This window comes from Puma concolor, chromosome B1, assembly GCF_028749965.1.
Source record: "Puma concolor isolate L17-30 chromosome B1, mPumCon1.1.hap2, whole genome shotgun sequence".
In the NCBI taxonomy this organism is placed as follows: domain Eukaryota; kingdom Metazoa; phylum Chordata; class Mammalia; order Carnivora; family Felidae; genus Puma; species Puma concolor.
Genome location: NC_141670.1, coordinates 74855359 through 74877144, shown reverse-complemented (window position 1 = coordinate 74877144; position 21786 = coordinate 74855359). Strand labels below are relative to the sequence as shown.

General features: G+C 37.1%; 1 protein-coding gene across 1 annotated transcript in view; it reads left to right on the top strand.

The window, feature by feature from the left end:
- Positions 1-21786, top strand: part of MND1 (meiotic nuclear divisions 1) — a 64617-nt gene that overhangs the window by 25331 nt on the left and 17500 nt on the right. The window contains exons 5-6 of the mRNA XM_086704065.1: positions 17358-17432; positions 20477-20591. Coding sequence (XP_086560191.1) covers positions 17358-17432; positions 20477-20591 — 190 coding nt within the window. The remainder of the gene's footprint in view (positions 1-17357; positions 17433-20476; positions 20592-21786) is intronic.

The following is a 21786-nucleotide window of genomic DNA, read 5'->3' as shown; positions in this document are numbered from 1 at the left end:
GGAAGTTTATTTTTCTCACATACAGTCCAGAGCTAGGTGTCTCTTAATCTTGATCAATGACTCAGTGGTATCATTGTTGGCATCTTTATGATCATCTGGGCTTTTCCATCATGGTCATAAGATGGTTGCCACAGCCCCTCTGTCCTATCTGAAGAATGAAGAGAGGAAAGAGAAGTTGATGGAATGACTCTCTTAGCAGGAAAACAGGAAAACAAAAGCTTTCCCAGAAGCTCTCCAACAGACTTAGGCTTAATTGTGTTTAAGGTGAAGCAGTGTTTCACTGCCACCTCTAGCTGTAGAGGAAACTGGGAGTGGTAATGGGTAAGGGAGGAAGGAGGTTGGAAGTGGACTAGATGAGTCAGTAAACCAACAGGGTTGGCCGCAGGCATAGGAATATTAACAGGACATTATTTTATGGGAGTATAAAGTTCTTTAACTGTAGCACAATTGATCAGATAGTAAAGTGTTCAGTGATAATGTAGTCCATTCTCTACGAATACCTGGGTTATACAGAAAGCATTCTGCTTTATCTTTGATTCCCCCTCCCCCCTTAGGCTGCAGGAGTGATGCAGGGCTATAGTATTACAATCAACAAATAATATTTTTGTTTTGATTTTTCCTTGAAATATGGGAATACTTGACCACTTTCTTTTTTTGTTGCATAATCATTTTTTTTTTGCTAGTTTTGCTGTACAAATACATTTTCATTGGTACATGTTTATACTTCCATAAATATTGTCTGCCTGAGGTTTTTCCACTTTTTTTAATGCCAGAGGTTCTTATTTATTTCAGTAATTTTGGGGTTTCTGCTGCATTGAAAGGTTCTTCTTGACCAAAGATACCATTGTATTTTTAATATGTGGTTTCAAAAGATTAACCTTAGCTAAGTATATGCTGTGTAGCTCAAAATATAGTTGGTTGTTTTTGTTTTTTTTTAAGATACTTCATTTGAAATTGTTCTGGACATTGCTTATTAGTATGTAATATGTTGACAAATTTAGCATATGATACCCAGAGAGGCAGGATTCTCATTGGAAAGCCAGGTTTTGATATCCATGTGACCTGGATTCAACTAGCAATATTGCCATTTACTACCTAGTCAAAATTACCTAATGTCTCTGAATCTAGTTTCTTAATCCATAACATAGCAATATTAAAGCCTCCAATGAGATCATGTGTGTACTTCGGGGCCTGGCTTGCTGGAGGCACTCAGTGATAGTACAGCAGTAGGTGACTATTTTTTCTATTTTTTTAAGTTGATTTTGAGGAGGAGAGAGAGCTAGTGAGCAGCGTGGGAGGAGCACAGAGAGAGAGCAAAGAGAGAGGGAGAGAGAGAATCTCAAACAGGCTCTGCACTGTGAGTACAGGGCTCAAACTCATGAAATGTGAGATCAGGACCCAAGCTGAAATTGAGTTGGACACCTAATGCACTGAGCCACCCAAGTGCCCCGTGGGTGACTATTTTGACAGCAGAGAATACAGGGAGACTTTTTAGCTCATTGCATTTGTAGTTTGTTGCTCTTGTCATTGTTTTTAAATACATGAAGGAAGAAAAAGGAAAATGACAAAAGAAAATGTAATCACAAACATGGTTTGGAGTGGCATTACTTGCTGCTTTAGTTAGTATTGCCAACTTATATTGTTTGTTAAAATGTTAGTTTTTTAGAAGTCAGGACAACTTTCTCTTTTGGTAAAATTTATATCTACTTCTTTTTTGCCAAGGCCTTCTGCCCCTTTGTTAATGAGGAAAGAATAATTCCATTGTTTTCCTGTAGTAAGACAGAAGATCACCACCTAATGGCATAATCACCTTGTAAACCTTAATAATTATGCCTAAGTAATGTCCCAAAATGGACTCTTTTTAGGAAGTAAAATCCTGAGAAGTCATATATTAAAATCAAGCTAATTTTTCTTAGTGGAAGTTCTTTCTGTCTTATTTGTATTAAACATATATTCTTCTGATGTTCAGTAAGGGATAAAAGCCATTACTGGAAGTGTTAATAATTCCATTTTTGATTTATCATTTTTAGTGTCTCTTCCAGATAAGAAGAGACTTTGATTTTTGTGGCATTTGATTTTTTTTAAGCTCATGTTAAATCAAAAACATAAATAGTTGTCAACTTTTTATTTCTTTCTCCTATTTAACAGGTTAAATTACAAAGCTACTTAATATGTGTAGTTCTTAAATAAAACTCCCAGTCTCTCAGAAGTTTTGATATTGCGTTCTGCTCGATGGGAAATTGAGAGCATCGGGTCTTAGCTTTCCTCACTCTCACACGTGGAGATGTCCATTTTGTTGTTCCACGGCTCACATCCCTACTTTCTTCACCAAGGCCACCTGTGCTTGATCATACCCATGGCAAGTCTCTGTGCTCTCCTTTGGATTCCTCCTTACCAGCTTTCTCTCCCTTTCTGGGATTTTCCAATATCTGTGAAATGTCCTCAGATACAGTGCTGAAAAAGCTTCATCACCCCGGAAGACTCATTTTCTGTCACTGTGATTCATCTGTTCATCTATCCAAGAAGTATTTATTGAGCTTCTGTTCTAGGCCAGCCACCGTTTTGGGTGCTGGGGACATGTGTCCATGAGCAAAACAAAGATTCCTGCCTCTGTAGAGCTCACTTTCTGGTAAAGGAAGACAGACCTCAAACAATAAACACGATTACTAAGCAGACTATGTATAGTATGAATAGGTGGTAGGTATATGAAAAATATTAAAAGTAGTTCTAGAATTGGGGGGTGGGGTGCAGATTTAAAATTGAGTGGTCATAGGAGACCTTATTGAGAAAGCACAATTGGAGAGGAGGGAGTTAACCTGTGAATATCTTGGGGAGAAACATCCAGAGAGAGAGAGACACTACCCAGAGAAGACAGTCAGTGCAAAGACCTTAAGATCACAGCATAGCCAGTAAGTTTACAAAACATCAAAGAGGCCAGTGTGACTAGAGTAGAATGAATGAAAATGGACTAGTAGGAACTTAGGTCACAGAGTTAATGAAGGAGGATGGCCATCTGCACTGTTGCGAAGCTTTTACACTAAGTGAAATGGGGAGCCGTTCGGTCCTTCAGCAAATTCTTGTGCTCTTGCTATGTACAGTGATACCATGCTAACTATGCCCTTGTGAATTCATGCTTTATTTCAGAAACTAGACCATAAATACATTGTATGTTAATTAACATGTTCAACAACAGAAATGAGCAGGCACTATCCTAGCACAGAGAGAGAGAAACTTAATTTGTTTCTTATGCCTGTTGCCTCAGTTTTTTCTCCTGGATTTTGCTGCTTCTGGTGCCAGTACTTAATGCTTTCAGTGCCATTTTTCTGGCTTTTTCTCTTTTCATAAGCTCTTTCTTCTACCAGTTCTGTTGAGGCTGACTGTCTTATAGAACTCTTTACTTTTGACAATTAAAATCTCTCTGGCTGTTCTGCAGTAGTTCCCCCTTATCAGCGGTTTTGCTCTCTACAGTGTCTGGAGGCTGAGGATTCTCCTGATGTGTGGTCAGAAGGTCCTCAGTAGCCTAATGCTATGCCACAGTGTCTATGTCATTCACCTCACTTCATCTCATCACATAGGCATTTTTTCATCTCACATCACAAGAAGAAAGGTGAGTACAGTATAGTAAGGTATTTTGAGAGTGAGAGAGACCTCATTCACATAACTTTTATTATAATACATTTTATAATTGTTTTTAAAAAAAATTTTTAATGTTCATTTGTTTTTGAGACAGAGACAGAGCATGAGTGGGGGGGGGGGGGGGCAGAAAGAGAGAGGGAGACACAGAATCCGAAGCAGGCTCCAGGCTCAGAGCCTGACGCGGGGCTCGAACTCACGGACCGTGAGATCATGACCTGAGCTAAAGTCAGATGCTTAACTGACTGAGCCACCCAGGCACCTCTGTTATAATTGTTTTCGTTTATTATGGTTGTTAATCTCTTACTTTCATTTACTACTGTTTTCTTCTCTCCACTCTCATGTCCTTCAAGATTGATTCTAAAGAATGTTTTCTTCTCCATACTTACTCCCTTAGACAGCAGTTATAATCTGTGTAACTAATATCTGAGCTCTAGAAGAAACTTCGTGTTCTTTCCAGACTTGTATTTTTAACTGAACATGTCTAACAGTATAACAAATGAACATCATCCTGGGGTCTGTCACTTGCACAATTTTGGTATCTTCACATTGGAAGATTAACTCTGGTTCTGCTGTATGTAATCCATCACCAATTATTGTCCATTTTCTTTAGTTAAGTATTTTTTGTATTTTCCCTATTTTCATTCCTGTACTAACCCTAGTCTGGTGTTTCCAAACTGTTATCAAGGCCCTGTTTTAGATTCATGACTATTTATTTCATTCCTATTCCATTTTTTTTTCATTTTTTCAACCAGAAAGCTAAGTGAAAGCAATAGCTTGTCAAAATTGATGTGAAATAAGTAGTGCTAACACACTCAGTTGATATAAATCTAGGCTTTAAAATAGTACTTCAGTCTCCTAAATTGTAAAGAAAGGTTTGTTTATTCCTTTCCCCCGAGTCTCACTTTTGAAGAACTACCATTTAAGACTACCATTCGTGAGACTTTAGCCTGTGTAGCCCCATCTTAAGTATATATATGTTTTCTGTCAAGGTTTTGAAATAGGAAAAAATAACTCCAATTCAGGCAACCACTTTGACAAAGTAGGATCCCCAGGCTGGTCGCCAGCATTCTCTCCTCAGTCCCTCTCCCTTCTTGCTGTGCACGCTCCTCTTGGGAAATCTCATCTACTCCTATGGCTTCCATTGCCATCTACAGACCTTTGATTCCCCAGTTCGTATTTCCTGCCTGTACCTCTGCACTGAGCTCCACACTTGTGTTTTCAGCTATCTACTAAACATCTCTCTTTGATGGCAAGTCACATTCAGTAATTTACAGCTCAGTTCATTACCCAAACCTGCTTCTCTGTGTCTTTATAGACTCTGGAGCTACTATCCACTTAGGCACCCAAACCAGGTAGTTATCTTAGGGTTTTTTTCTTCCTTTCCTCCATATCCGGCTCATTCTAAACCTCAATTGATACCCCTCAGATCTCTCCTTTCTTCTCCAGACTCACTGCCACTGTTTAGGCTTAGACTTTCATTATCTCTGGCCCAGAATTTTGAATTATTGTCTTCACCAGTCTCCCTGTCTCCAGTCGTCACTTTCTCCTGTGTGCTATGGTAGTTATCTTTAATGTCTTTTGGATGCTTTCCCAATCCTGAATAATAAAGTCCAGATTCCTCAGCCTGACTTTTAGGCTGTCTGTAATCTAGCTCCTGCCACTGGCCAGCCTAATAACCTGCTCTTAGCCTTTCGCTAACCATACAGACCAGTTATACCTAATTGTTTACAGCTTCCTAGTGCCACTCATTTTATATCTTTGTGTTTTTACATGCTGTGCCTCGTTGGCTCTTTTTACTAGTTGAACTAACAAACTCCAGCCTGTCCATTAACCAGAGATATATATCCATTAAGACTCACTTTAAGACTCTTTTATTCTAAGTTTTTATCTTTCCTCCTCAGCAGTTTAGTACTTTTTTGTACTTTGACCATCTTATATATATATTCATTTTATGGAGTGAAGTCTTATGTGCCTTATTTCCATGGCAGATGTTCTTTGAGGGCAGAGATATCTTAATGATGTTTTATCCCCAGTGTGGAATGGAGTTACTGAGGCATGTAGAGACATAATAAATGTTGAATGAATGCATAAACCAATACACCTCTGCCTACTTTCAGCCCTGAGTATTGTGTTCTTGGTCTAGGAGCCTTCCTCCTTGGCCTTAATTTTTGTCTTCCATTCTACAACATATAGCAATAGAGATGATTTCCACTAAGTAGTCATGATTATAGTAATCTCATGGAGGGGGGGAAGCGAAATTCAGCCTCAAATATCATATATATGAATGATGAAGCATGAATTTTAAACTCCATTGTTTGTTTTTATCACCACTTTACCTGAATTATAGTTTGCTGGACACTAGCTCAACATTACCCAAAGTAATTCTGTGGAACGAATATATAACAGGTGTAGGTTAAAAGGAGAGTTCTGTAATCAATGCCATTGGAAGATCCTGGGTTAATAAAGATAAGCTCATTTATTTGAGTTCTCAGAGCCTATAATATGCTATCATATACTTTTTGAATCTTGCTTGCCCCATTTTCATGAGGGATTAATGTTCCATGGAACATACTTTGGGAAATGCCCAACTCTATGGGTTTGTTTGTTTGTTTGTTTTTGTTTTTGTTTTTTTGAACATGAGTCAGGGTATATTCAACCACAAATAACAGAAAAGTAGATCCAAATTGGGTTAAATAATAGGGGTTTTTAAATAAGAAGTTTGGAGGTGGGCTGTGTCAAAATTGGTTAATCTCCCTACAGGTTGATATCAGAGGTCTGGACTAACTTCTCTGCCATTTTTTGGCTTTCCCTTTTCGGATGCAAGTAGCTACTACAGCTACTATATCTTCCATGACAGTGTTCAAAGCTGGAAGAAAAAATGGATTTGTTTCTTGTACATCTCTTTTTATCCAGGAGGAAAATCCTGGAATGCTCCCTTTCCCAAGTGGGCTTTCCTTCATGTCTCATTGTCCAACTTTGAGTTACATGCTCATGCTGGAAGGGTAAGCCATCATAATTCATCCTCTGGGACTAAGAGGGAACTCATTTTCTCTGAGTGCATTACCACCCCAATGTTGGAGTTCTGTTTACAAAGAAAAGCTTTAGAGAGACAACTAACAGGGTCTGCAAAATTATATCTGTACTTCAAAGTCATGTCTTTTAAATTGAATGTTCTTATTCTCTTCATTGTCTCAGATAATCAAGAGTTTAAATATATGTTGAGATTGAGCAACTAAAATATTGAGAGTGGATGGGGAAGTATATAAATTAAGTATTTTTTTTCAACATTTATTTATTTTTGGGACAGAGAGAGACAGAGCATGAACGGGGGAGGGGCAGAGGGAGAGGGAGACACAGAATCGGAAACAGGCTCCAGGCTCTGAGCCATCAGCCCAGAGCCTGACGCGGGGCTCGAACTCACGGACCGCGAGATCGTGACCTGGCTGAAGTCGGACGCTTAACCGACTGTGCCACCCAGGCGCCCCTAAATTAAGTATTTTTATTGTTAAATAATTTAAACTAATAAAAAATTATAATAGGTAATATTACAGCTGTGAAACTTGCATGAACTTATATCCATGATTCAGAGATTTTTCTTTTATGAGAGAGAGAGAGCGTGAGCTGGGGATGGGCAGAGGGAGAGATGGAGAGAATCCTAAGCAGGCTCCATGGTCATGTATGTGAGATCATGGCCTGAGCTGAAATCAGGAGTCAGACGTTTAACCGACTGAGCCACCCAGGTGCCCCCAGAGATTTATTTTTGATAGGACTTTGAGATTTCTTTTTTATATTTATTTGTTTATATTTTCTTTCATAGTAGGTAGCTTTGGGCTAGTCTTCTAAACCTTTCTTCAGGAATTTTTTTCCTGTGCTATTGGAGCTAGTTGGATATTTGAGAAACCTCACTCTAGAGCTGTAGCATTCCCTGTACTCTGCTATACTTCATGTGAGTTACAGGTTTGTACATCCATTCTTCATTCATAACTATTTTCTCCCCAAATCAACCAATATGGAAAACATTTATTCCACAATAAACTGAGCCTACAATTTTGATGTCATGCCACCAGGTGGTAGCAATGTCAGGATAGGAGAATTTATATATTGGTTTCCTGGCATAGCCCTAATTTCAATTTGTTTGGTCTGTTTTGCCTCAAAAACCATATCAATATTTTATACATTTTAATATTTATATATTTAAAATGTGTGTGGCTGCTTTACGTATTTAGAAGTTTTACAAAAAGAGCCCTGTTAGTTGTGTGCTTTTTTTGTTTAAAGTATAGTTCTTACTTGACCAGAGGTATGGCTCGAACTTCCAGGTCTGTATTTCATCAGATTCAAATATAGGGCTTTGTTCAGGCTCCCTCGTATTTATGTTTGTTTATAACTGTAAATATTGTATACTACAACTCTTTGGAAAAATAAGTTTAGAATAGATACAAAACAACCTCAGTTTTAAGTTTCATTAATTATTATGTTTTTAAAAGCTATATGTATTTTACCTTTTCAATTATTTCTAACACGTAAACTTGCTGCAAATCTTAGTTTGATTGCCTGTTCTCAACTCTTGAGCTAGTTTACCATCTGAATGTGTTAGGTTGCCCTCTTTACTCTGCGAAAGCTATTTTGGCTATGGAAGAGAAGGCTTTAGGTTGCCTTTTTAATCCTTTGAAATCCAAGTTCTCATGAATCTTTCCATTGTAAGAAGCAGAAATAGAAAAAAAATAATGGGCTTTATTAAGATGGTAAAAGCCTCTATGCGCAGGTACTCTACAATTTCTCAATACTGTTGTCTCTTTATGACTTGTTCTTTGGCTTTATAAATTTATTTTTTTAAGTTTATTTATTTATTTAGAGACAGCATGTGCATGAGTGGTGGGGGGTGGGAGGGCAAAAAGAAAGAGGGAGAGAGAGAATCCCAAGCAGGCTCTGCAGTGTCCGTGTAGATCCTGTTGTGGGGCTCCATCTCATGAACCTTGAAATCATGACCTGAGCTGAAATTAAAAGTCGGATGCTCAACAGACTGAGCCACCTAGGAGCCCCGGCTTTATAAATTTAATGTGGAGTTTATTATAACATGACCTCAATAGAAATTTAAAGCTTTAAATTTAACATCTATTTAAATTAAATAGAAACTTGAGCTTAAATTCTTCAATTGATGCTACTTAGCAAGTAATTTATTGTATTTTAGATTGGTGGCTTCTAATGAAATTTAAATACTTAAACTGAATAACATATTGGATCAAAACATTTTAAATAGCATTTTAGCAACATTTTCATTAAAAATTTTAATAGTGGACGATCTTCATTATTGTAAGTGTTCAGAAATGGTAAGAGTAAAATGTGGGCATATTATTTCCCAGTGCTCTTAAAAGACAGTAGGAAAATCACCAATTCCTTACGTAAAAATAATTTTGCTGATCTTAGCATCTATGTAGATCTATTGGCTGATTCTGTCAATTATTGTATAAAAGTAAGAAATTGGCCAGCCATACTGGAGTTTGTTGGATATGAGTGTCCCCATGGGCTACTGTGAGCCATACTTAAAAGTGAGAGAGCAAGAGCCCACTTGGAGCCATGTTAAATTCTGCCCCAGAGAGCACTGAGACCTAGCATAAAGTCTGTGAGGAATGAACCTCTGAAAAACCAGACTAGAAGGGAGTGGGGAGCTAAGCTGGAGAAGAGAGGTGGTGAGAGATGGAATATTGTGTAGCCCTCAGAGAATGTATCTTCTGCATCTTGGGGATTGTAGTTGGGGGGACACAACAGGGAAGTCTGCAAAGAACCCAGGAGTATAGCCATGTGAGGATTTAGTGTAAACATCTGTCAAGCCCAGAAAGCACTGAGACATCTTCACAACAGTACCTGTGTATGCTGTTTTTCTGTCCCCTTTACCTATTTTCTCTCCCCTCCTCCAGGCCTTGGTAGAGGTGGGGGACAGGAAGCAGAAACTGCAGTTAGTGGACTGGAGGGAGAACAGAAACTCTCCAAGAAAGAGGACAATGTGCCTTTTTTAGCAAAAGACCCATTGGCAGCCATCTGTTGCTGAAAAGGGAAGTCTTATCTTTAAATCAAGTATTGATTATTTTGTTAAACATTTTAATTTCTGATCAGGACTTTTGCTTTGCAACTTAAAATAATTGCAGATATTAAGAGTCATCAAAGAAATCATGGAACTCCTATCTCTTCTAGTGGCAGAGAAGTACTTCCCACACCTAGCTGTTTTTAAAATGGCAGTTGGGGCAGGAATTAAAGTTGCATTTATGGTTTAAACCCATAGGTACAGTGCAAAATATGTATACATTATTTGTTAATACAAAAATATTAATAAAAATCTCATTTTTATACTTAATTCTAAGTTTCCCTTTGATTTAAAAAAAATCACTTATTGAAGAAACAGGTCATTCCAGATAATTTTAGATTTAACCTGCTAAGTGGATTTTGGGTTTCCTTGTCAAGTAGAATTTCTTAACAGATTCCCTAACTAGGACATATTCTTGCCCACAGCACTGACAGACATAATAATTCCTACTTATTTTCACTATTCACTGGGGTCCTTTTACAAGGAAGAATGGTTGTTGGTAGACAGTAACCTCTGCTGCTTAGCCCTCATTTCAGAATTTATCATATTACAACCCAATTCTCATGTCTGAAGAGCCTAATCTTCCATAACTTTGTTTGGAACCTGCTTCACTTCATCAGCTGGATTTTGCATGTTTTTGGCTTTCAAAATATCTAAAGGACTCTTAATCGGATTCTGACTGTAGTCACAACTTCTGTTTTCACTACACTATAAGGCTTCTGTTGGACTTTATCTTCTATATCTCTCAACTACTTTTTAATGTTTTTTTATCACTTCATAGAAATTAAAAATAATTCTGTTTCAAATGGTTCATTTCCAAATTTTCTTTTTCCTTCTTGTAATTTCTTTACTCTTCTTTTTTTCCTTTTATTAATCTTAGCGAACATACATACTCCTTATATTTTTAGTTGAAAGAATGCTTATCTCCTGTTTGTTGCGCATTGCTCTCTGACAGTTCATTTCTTCACATTGTAATTTTTGATTATTGTGATCTCGTCTTCAGCAGGTATATCATGTGTGAGAGTTTGAGTTCTTTGGGTTTGTAGGTATGCACTTACTGAATGGCTTCACTTTCCCTTTGTGTTGCTTTCTTAATGGGATTCTCACATTTTTCCAGTGTCCATTATTTAAGATTTCTGGTGCACTTGTCTCATTTCCAGGTTTTTCAGTGTGCTCCACAGGTTGGATTGCTGGAATGTGACTTCCTTGTTAAATGGAGTACGAGTTTGCTATATTTTTACTAGCTTCACAGAGCATTGTCTTTTTTTTTCTTCAATATATGAAATTTATTGTGAAATTGGTTTCCATACAACACCCAGTGCTCATCCCAAAAGGTGCCCTCTTCAATACCCATCACCCACCCTCCCCTCCCTCCCACCCCCCCATCAATCCTCAGTTTGTTCTCAGTTTTTAACAGTCTCTTATGCTTTGGCTCTCTCCCACTCTAACCTCTTTTTTTTTTTTTTCTTCCCCTCCCCCATGGGTTTCTGTTAAGTTTCTCAGGATCCACATAAGAGTGAAAACATATGGTATCTGTCTTTCTCTGTATGCCTTATTTCACTTAGCATCATACTCTCCAGTTCCATCCATGTTGCTACAAAGGGCCATATTTCGTTCTTTCTCATTGCCCTGTAGTACTCCATTGTGTATATAAACCACAATTTCTTTATCCATTCATCCGTTGATGGACATTTAGGCTCTTTCCATAATTTGGCTATTGTTGAGGGTGCTGCTATGAACATTGGGGTACAGGTGCCCCTATGCATCAGTACTCCTGTATCCCTTGGGTAAATTCCTGGCAGTGCTATTGCTGGGTCATAGGGTAGGTCTATTTTTAATTTTCTGAGGAACCTCCACACTGTTTCCCAGAGTGGCTGCACCAATTTGTATTCCCACCAACAGTGCAAGAGGGTTCCCATTTCTCCACATCCTCTCCAGCATCTATAGTCTCCTGATTTGTTCATTTTGGCCACTCTGACTGGCGTGAGGTGGTATCTGAGTGTGGTTTTGATTTGTATTTCCCTGATAAGGAGCGACGTTGAGCATCTTTTCATGTGCCTGTTGGCCATCCGGATGTCTTCTTTAGAGAAGTGTCTATTCATGTTTTCTGCCCATTTCTTCACTGGGTTATTTGTTTTTCGGGTGTGGGGTTTGGTGAGCTCTTTATAGATTTTGGATACTAGCCCTTTGTCCGATATGTCATTTGCAAATATCTTTTCCCATTCTGTTGGTTGCCTTTTAGTTTTGTTGATTGTTTCCTTTGCTGTGCAGAAGCTTTTTATCTTGATGAGGTCCCAATAGTTCATTTTTGCTTTTAATTCCCTTGCCTTTGGGGATGTGTCGAGTAAGAGATTGCTGCGGCTGAGGTCAGAGAGGTCTTTTCCTGCTTTCTCCTCTAGGGTTTTGATGGTTTCCTGTCTCACATTCAGGTCCTTTATCCATTTTGAGTTTATTTTTGTGAATGGTGTGAGAAAGTGGTCTAGTTTCAACCTTCTGTATGTTGCTGTCCAGTTCTCCCAGCACCATTTGTTAAAGAGACTGTCTTTTTTCCATTGGATGTTCTTTCCTGCTTTGTCAAAGATGAGTTGGCCATACGTTTGTGGGTCTAGTTCTGGGGTTTCTATTCTATTCCATTGGTCTATGTGTCCGTTTTTGTGCCAGAGCATTGTCTTTTAATAAGCACTATCTATTGCATAAGGAAAAACAATACAAAAACACCCAGCATTCAGTGCTCACTACATGCCTTGAGTTATTTGTTACTATATTAATTTACCAAAAAGATTCAAGCCAATACTATTTTAACTGTGTATATAGTGGGCACTTCATGAAAGCTTATTGAATGAAGAGCCTTCCTGGCATATATTAATTTATTCTTCTCACTCCTGTTCTTGGAGACTTAGTTCTACAGCCCAATATAGAAGAGTAAGACTGTTTTAAATCTGATACCTTCTAAAATTATCCAAATTCACAACATTCATTGCTAGTCAGCGGTATATGAAGTAGACTATTATTAAAGCTTTATCTGTTGTAAGAATTAAGATGGTAATGGCAGAAAACCCAAATTTACTTGGCATAAATGATAAAGGTGAAATTGGTTTAATGCCTCATTAAATTAAAAATTGTCAAAAGTAGGGCCTACTTCAGGTATCATTTAATTAAGATTGTGATTCTATTTCTCTGCATTTATCTTGGCTTTGCCTTTTGTGTGGTACCCATATCACTGAAGTCGGCTTTCTTCACTGTTGTAAGATGGCTGTTGTAGCCTTGTAGTTTAGGATCCAGAGGGCAGGAGAGTGTTGTTTCTCAGAACCACTGAAATCACCTGTGGCAAAGAGCATTCCAGACAGTGATAGACTTAGGCTAGGGGTCACTGGCTATCCCTCAGTAACACCCAAAGCTTTATTAAACCCTAACAAGAAATGGGCAAGACATACATGAAGAAAACTACAAAAGTCTACTGAAAGACATGAAAGAACACTTTTTTTTAATGTTTATTTTTTGAGAGACACAGAGTGAGCGGGGGAGGGACAGAGAGAGAGAGAGAGAGAGAGAGAGAGAGAGAGAAAATGAATCCCAAGCAGGCTCTGCGCTGTCAGTGCAGAGCCTCATGTGGAGCTCGAACCCATGAACTGTGAGATCATGACCTGAGCTGAAACCAAGAGGATGCTTAACCTACTAAGCCACCCAGGTGCCCCTGTTTTAGTCTTTTAACAAAAATGTACTCATTTTAATTTCTTGAGAATATATATTGCTTATAATGGGGAAATAATTTTTTTAAATAGTGACATATGCTTATTATATAGAAAGTTTAAAAATATGATCCACAGTACAGAGATAACCATTTTTAAATTTTTGTGCATTTTCTTGCAGGTTTTTTTTTTTTTTTTTTTTTTTTTTGGTCATGAATAGGCTCTCAAATGTATTGACAGTCGTGTTTCCAGCTTTTTAAAAACTCTGTTCTGTATTTTATAGTGTCATTAAAGATTCTTCCAAAACATTTCCTTTGGCTACATAATTGTGACACATTCATACCATGAAATACTGATTTAAAATTTCTCTATTGTTAAGGCAATTACACGGCTCCTGTCTTTATATATTTCTTTTCAGTGTTCTTAGTTTCCTTGTCACTGATGCCTAAATGAAATGTTGCCTTAAAAAGTAAATTTTAAAGTTGTAGATACTCTAACAAGACTTTTTAGATATGTTAAATATTAAAGTAAATGATACTGCTCTTTTTTTTTTTAAAGAGAAACAAAAGACATAGAATCTATTTTTCCCATAATATACTGTATGTGAGTCTTGATAAAGCAGTAGACTGATCTGGTTTCTCTTGCTGTTACCTCTTTTCTGCATTCTCTGTTCCCTGACATTCTTTCCCACCTATGGAAATCTCTATGTTCCTTCCCTAATGCTTTGACATTGTTTTATTTCTTAAAAGGAGCAAATCAGAATTCCGATGCAGACAGCTTGAATCAATCTTTCTGTTCCTCTTATGAATAGGCAGTTCCTCCAAGCAGTGAACTACCCCTTTAGAAAACATTGGCATTATGTTTCTCAACCCTCAGTATCTGTATAGGTGGTCTGGAATGCATTAAAGAGAGGCATTGTGTCAGATCCTCAAATCTAAAGATGAATTCCTCTTCTTACTAATTGTAAGTAGTATCTGTTGTTGTTGCTGTTGTTTGTTCTGAGTTGCTGGGTTTTAAAACGTTATTTAATGAAAGTAGGAAATGGACTTGGTGTAGTGTATAGTTGTTCCTGTTTTATTTATAGAAATGTATATAGAGTGCTCTTCAAAGGGATTTTATGGTGAATACCTTTCTGGAATGTAGAGTATCACTCATTTTTCTATTTTTGTAAATGTGGTCTTTTGTATTTCTTTTAGTGACAATTATTAAGATATTTTGTTTCTAGTTCAGGTTATAATACTTAGCAGTAATTCATTTTTGCTGATGAACTAGATAATCTTCTCCCATTTATAAATATCTCATGTATTTTAGTTGGGTTTGTTATTGTAACAAAACAGGTTTTTGTTCAGACCAGTAGTTCTCAAAAGTGTGGTGCCCCCAGACCGGAAGCGTCAGCATCACCCATCACCTGTGAGCACGTTAGAAATACGGATTATTAAGTTCTACTCCAGACCTACTATTCAGAAACTGCGTGGTGTAGCCTGGCAACCTGTGTTTTAACAAGCCCTTCAGGTGATTCTGATATATGCTCAAGTTTGTACCATTGGCTTAGATAGTATCTATACAGTGGCCAAAAATCCCTCTCTTTTTACTTGAAAGCCTGGGTTTGGTTTAATTCCAGGGTATGTGTTAAAAACTTTAGCAATATTGCTTCTGAGAGATGTGTAGGTGAAAAGCTGTTAGCAGGGGCGCCTCACAGGAGTTGCTTTCATTGTTTCTGGTAGTTGAGATTTTGAGAACAAGGGCCAGGAGTCCTTCCCTATTGAGCTGAACCAAGTTGCTTCAGTACTTCGGATAATTAGCAGATGCTTCTCATCTGATCATGTCATTTAGGTTGTGCCTTCCCCCCTTACCAACGTACTTAAAATGACAAATCATGAAATCACATTTAAAACAGATATTATTTTCAGAGTTAAGGAATTCCTGAATTAGCTCTTTCAAATGCTTTTAAGTTATACATACTTACAAGCAGCCATACAATACCTGGAAGACACTTCATCAGTGTAATTAAGATATATATCTACTAATTATTGGCTTATTTTTATATAATTATTAACTATTTGGATAACATCTTCTTATCTGGTTTTTTAAAAAGCATTTTTAATGGAAATATGTATTTTTTCACTGGAAGATTCTCTACTCCTGAATTTAAATGTCACATGCCTTTATTATTTCAGGGGAGTCCTGCAGGGTGGAATATTAACTTTTTAAACATGGCACTATTTTATAAACGGGAACCCTTGTTTTAAAAAACTAGATCTTGGGGCGCCTGGGTGGCTCAGTCGGTTAAGCCTCCGACTTTGGCTCAGGTCATGATCTCACGGTTCGTGAGTTTGAGCCCCGTGTCGGGCTCTGTGCTGAGCGCTCAGAGCCTGGAGCCTGTTTCAGATTCTATGTCTCCCTCCCTCTCTCTCTCTCAGACCCTCCCCTGTTCATGCTCTGTCTCTCTCTGTCTCAAAAATAAATAAACGTTAAAAAAAAATTAGAAAAAATAAATAACTAGATCTTGTTAAATCTAGGACTTTAAAGCATATTTTGGCTCCTAAATCTACAGATTTTTTTTTTTTTTTTTTTTTTTTTTTTAAACCTCGGAAGATAATTACTCTCAGAAGAGGTGTAGCTGGTTTGGTGGTGATGTCTTCTTGGCAACACAGATGGATCTTGTTCGTGCTATGGATTAGAATCAGTGATGAGAGAGCCATTAAAGGAAAGCTGATAATGTTTCCTTTATGCATATTGAGAAATGGAAGATTTCCTAAAGCCAGGATAAAGCCACTAACTTTTGGAAGATACTGTTTGTGATTTTTAATCTATGACACATAAGTATTATTTACCCTGTACATATAACTAGGTCATATTGTGAAAGGTCAGCTTCTTATAATCAGCCTAAAGAAATTCATCCAGTCATTAATTATTTTCTAAATGTTTGTAACTCAAGAGTGAGGGAGGAGTGGAATAGATTTTAAGAAGGCTCTTAATCATATGAGTCTGAAATTTCTAACTAGCAGAAGATGTGGTGAATTTAGTATTGGGAATATCCTTTGATGCTTTAGTCATGGGCCCAGGTGAGATTAATAAAATTGAGACAAAGGGAAGCAATGTTTTTAAGCTATCCAGTCCTTTTTGGTGTGGTCCCAGCCATATGCTAATGAATATTCTATGTTTTGGTCTCTTTATGCTGGTATTATTTAATCCACTTCCACATATAACTTACCACTTTCTAAGCTTAGTATAGTACTTGAACTGATCACTTTTAAGGTATGTAAAACATGCATAAAAACTGCAACAGACTAATAGATTTTTCCTTCTTGAAGAACTTAGTATATCAAGTATGTAATGGCTTATAATGTAACTGATTTAAGAATAATAAGTGAGGCATTCATTTTTGACTCAGTCAGTGAGATAGACCATAATACTACAAGTCTGTAAGAAATAGTCTAGAGTGTTTTATTTCACTTTAGGCAGAAATGAAATGAAATTTGAAGAAAGAAGTATATAAAACATTTTTTTGAATTTTCAAATTCATGTCTTTTAATTTAAATTTGTGTTAGCTAACATATAGTATAGTTTTGGTTTCAGGAGTAGAATTTAGTGATTCATCACTTAAAATTCAGTTCTTACCTAAATAATATACCTCAAGTTACTTGGCATGGAGTTGGAGGACCTGATAAATAAAGATTTCAGAAAAGACTGAAAGCGTATTATTCATTTTTCTGATTGGATGAGAGGATATATTTTTCAGCGTTTTTGGTTTTTGTTTTTTTTTTCATTCTGCCCTAATGATTCATGGTAGTTTGCTTCAAATTAGAGAAGCTAGTTCCCAATGTAGTTTTTGACTTACTTGTTACACTGACTTGGGCTGAAAACAAATCTCATCTTGACTTCTTGACTTATAAATTTCATGTTAAGCAAGTTCATCATTGGAAGCCATTTTGTTTCTTTTAATTCTCCAGTTATCTGAGGGAAACCAAAAGCATGCAAATCTACAGAAAAGCATTGAGAAAGCTAAAGTTGGCCGACATGAAACGGTAAGTTTGTGTCTGTAGATTCCTTAATAATGTCAATTCTAAATAGAAAAGTAAGAACATAGAGTTATCTATGAGGAGTATGCCATTCCTATCAGAAGAGAGGTGAGTACAGCAAAGGACATGGACATTGGACCTGGTAGGATTTACTAATTTTAAGTATAGATTTATTTTTTATTATTATATTATATATGGCAGCATAACATAGAAGCATAAATTCTGGGGCCAGGTGGCCTGGGTATGAAAGTCTCCTAAATTTTCTGTTCTCAGTTTTCCCAGCTATAAAATAGGGAACAAAATCTACCTCCTTGGGTTATCCTGTGGCTTAAGCTAGCTTATATTTGCAAAGCATTTAGAAGAGGGCCTGGCACAAGGTAAGCCCTTTATAAATGCTTATGAAAAATTTTGAGAGTCAAGTTTTTAAGTCTTGGCATAGAACATATTGAAAACTACCAATATATTATCCTTGAGGGTTTGTAATATTTCTAAATTATTTAAATGAATACTGATACACTGTTTTATTTTAAAAAGTGTAATGTTCTCTAAAGTATTATGTTAGGGGTTTTTAAAAATCACTTGACTTTCTAGTTTCATCTTTATCTCAAGTATGGATTTATGACTTAAAAAAACTATTAAAGATCAGCAGGCACCACTAAGCATTCCATCTAGGCCTCTGTTTGTATCACTTGATTGTGAAAAACCTGTCACATTATGGTGCGCCTGGGTGCTCAGTCGGTTAGGTGTCCGACTTCAGCTCAGGTCATGGTCTCACAGTCTGTGGGTTCAAGCCCCATGTCAGGCTTTGTGCTCACAGCTCGGAGCCTGGAGCCTGCTTTGGATTCTGTGTCTCCCTCTCTCTTTGCCCATCCTCAACTCGCACTCTCTCTGTCTCTCAAAAATAATCATTAAAAATTAAAAAAACAAAACAAAACCCCGTCACATTGTAGAAAAGAATATATCACAGGTTTGCAGTGGCTTTTCACAATTATTTCACATACCTTCTTTTATGTGAATAGTCAGCAGTCACAGATAGGAATTGGAATTTGGTAATTTTTGAAAAATGTTCAAGGGAAGGTAAGTTCTGGCATAACCTGAAGCTGTTATATTTCTTTAATTGACAGAGCAATTACTATTTCTTTATTTGATCCTTTTTTTTCTTTAACATTGGCAATAAATTATAGAAGCACCTTCGATTAATGGTGACATACCCATGCCCAAAAGTTGTCTGCTGCATGTTACCCAGCCCACTGGATCTATTGCAGCTAGGAAAAAACCTAGTTGGTGCTTGCGTCTATCAGAAGACTGTAGTAGTTTAGAAAGGCTCCTGAGAATGATGGACTCTTGTGTTAATCGTGAGAACACCAATCATGATTTTTTAGAAACACCTAGCCGCTGTTTACTAGGTATTATCCATGATGATGCTGCTGCTGCTGCTGACGATGATGATGATGAAGAGATAGCTAGCATTTATAATCTGCTTACTGTGAGCCAGGCAAGTACTGTCCCAATGCATCTTATATTTATTGAATCCTGCCAACAGTGCAAGGATGTGGCCACTATTACTGTCTCCGTTTTTAATTTGAGTAACTAAAAACAGAAAAAAGTGAAGTAATTTGGCAAAAATCTCAGTGCTAGTAACAGTCTGAGATGGCTACCAGTTCAGGGTGTCTGGAGAACTATCATTGCCTTCACAGATTCTTCCCCATTTTGCTGCTTGTCTCATTTCTCATGGAGCGTGTATAATTTGGGTGTGGGTGGCAAAGTAATTATCTTATGTCATAGTTTTTTTTTTTTTTTTTAATGTTTGTTTATTTTGAGAGAGAGCAAGGGAAGGGCACAGAGAGAGGGAGAGAGAGAGAATCCCAAGCAGGCTCCGTGCTGCCAGCACAGAGCCCAGTGTGGGGCTTGTACTCATGAGATCACGAGTTGAACTTGTGAGATCATGATCTGAGCTAAAACCAAGAGTCAGAAGCTTAACTGACTTAGACACCCAGGTGCCCGTATTGTAATTATTTTTAAATCTCTTCTGAGTTGTACTAATACAGTATACACTGTAATCATTTTTGGCTATTTATATTTAAATTTAAAACATAGGCAGTTAAATTCAGTTTTTCAGTAACAATAGCCATATATCATGTACTCACTAGGTACACGTGGCTAAGGTTTCCTGCATTGGAGAGCACAGATCTAGAACATTTCTGTCATTGTAGAGTTCTGTTGGGTTGTGCTGCGTCAGACCATGATGCCCTGTATATGCATTCCCTGTACAAATGCTAGCAAAGGAGCTTCTTCACTTTGGAACGAAAGAGAACAGTTAAAGGCAAAAGTCAAAAAATACAGGTACCAAAATATAAACTAGCAAGGGACCTTAAATAAGTCCCATCAGACAGCTTGAACTCTACTTGGTGTTGCTTCAGGCTTATCCTCTCAGTCTGTACCATAACCTTTCACACATATGAATTGAAAACTGTGACACTGTGACTTCTACCTGTTAGTGAGAACTCTGGCGGGAAATTTCAAGTGGTGTTTATCAGATCCTGTTGTATTAAAAGTTTATTCCGGTTTACCTTTAAAGGAAAGTGATAGGAGACCACAAGCAGTAATTCTGTTATTTCTGACCTCTTTAAATATTTTTCAAGGTTGATCATCCTTAAAGGTTGAAAAATTGTCTACCACACTTGTAATGATTATGTTGCTCTAAAATATTACTTCTATATATAGATCGAAGAGGCACTTTTTCCTAACATATGATGACCTAGTCATCTTTAAATTCATACATAATCAGTGACTTCTCATCTGTTTATGAGTGGTCCATTCTATATATAATTCCCATCCAGTTAATCAAAATATATGATAGATGTTTGAGATTTCAGAGAAAAATGAGAATTGAGTTTGTCCTTATACTGTGAATATAGGTATGTGTATATATAATGTCCAAAGCCTAGTGCACATTAGTTATGAGAAGTAAAATGTTTATAAAATGTATAGCCTTATAACCTATGGCATTTTACTTGTCTTAATTGTACATAAAACTATTTTGAATGCAGGAAGAGCGAACTACGCTAGCAAAAGAGCTTTCTTCACTTCGAGACCAAAGGGAACAGCTAAAGGCAGAAGTAGAAAAATACAGAGAATGTGACCCACAAGTTGTGGAAGAAATACGTAAGTTTATATCATCTCTTGAAGTTTTTTAACTTTACTCATGAAAGAGATTTTATACTTCTAGTTGCCTGGTAGCCATTCTCCATGTATAATGAGAAAATCAAGCCATTAGTAGTATTAATATTGCATTAATATTTCCATTAAAGAGTCTTAACATTAAAGCATTGAACAGTGACAACTTTGAAATTGTAAGCATTTCAAGGGTAATGAAGGTAGATAGGGTAGAAGGATAAAGATATAAACTATAAGCTTAGGAAACTGAGGAGTCAGAGAAGGAGTTAAGTTGGCCCCAAGCACAATGACTTGAGAATGAAATCCACCATTATCTTCTAGGAAAGATATTACCAAAAATAGGAGTTTGCAAGTTACAGAAAATCAGTCTGTGCATTGACTTGCCTTTTGAATACACCAATGATGTTTTCCTTTACTTTAAAACCAATCTCCAAAGCTTTATTTTGAATAGTTTTTATATATTTATGTAAAGATAGAAATTTCAATATTTGAGGAAATGAAAGAGTATATTATAAGGGCACTGCATGTAATTGCCTAGGAAAATATGTATAAATTTCTTCACATTTTTCTGTCTTAGCCTGTCTTTTCATTTAGGGAACTTTACCAAGTGAAACTTTTAGACAAAACTAATAGTATGTGATTGAAGGCTTTGAGAGAAATTGAAAATATTTGGTACTTTAAAATTAGCTTGAGGGACACCTGGGTGGCTCAGTCCGTTGAGCATCTGACTCTTGATTTCGACTCAGGTCATGATTCCAGGGTCATGGGATCGAGCCCTGTGTTGGGCTCTATGCTGAGCATGGAGCTTGCTTAAGATTCTTTGTCTTACTTTCTCCCTCTCCCCATCTCCCTCTCCCTCCCCTTGTGTTCCTCTCCCCTACTCATGCTCCCACTTTCTAAATAAATAAATAAATAAATAAATAAATAAATAAATAAAATTAGCTTGAGAGTATTTGATTACAATTAAGCTCTCCTTGATGGTATTCCTTACAACTAAAAAATATTTAAGCAGTTCAGTTAGTGTAATCTAAAGTTAAATTTAATTTTAGAGACAGATCCCTACTTTGCACAACTCCAGGAGGCATTAATCACATGTAGTCCACAGCCTAGATGGTGATATGTATTGGCCCTGGTTCAGCCGATTCCCCAGGATGTTTTTCCCAGAGAAGTGGAGGTAGAAGAG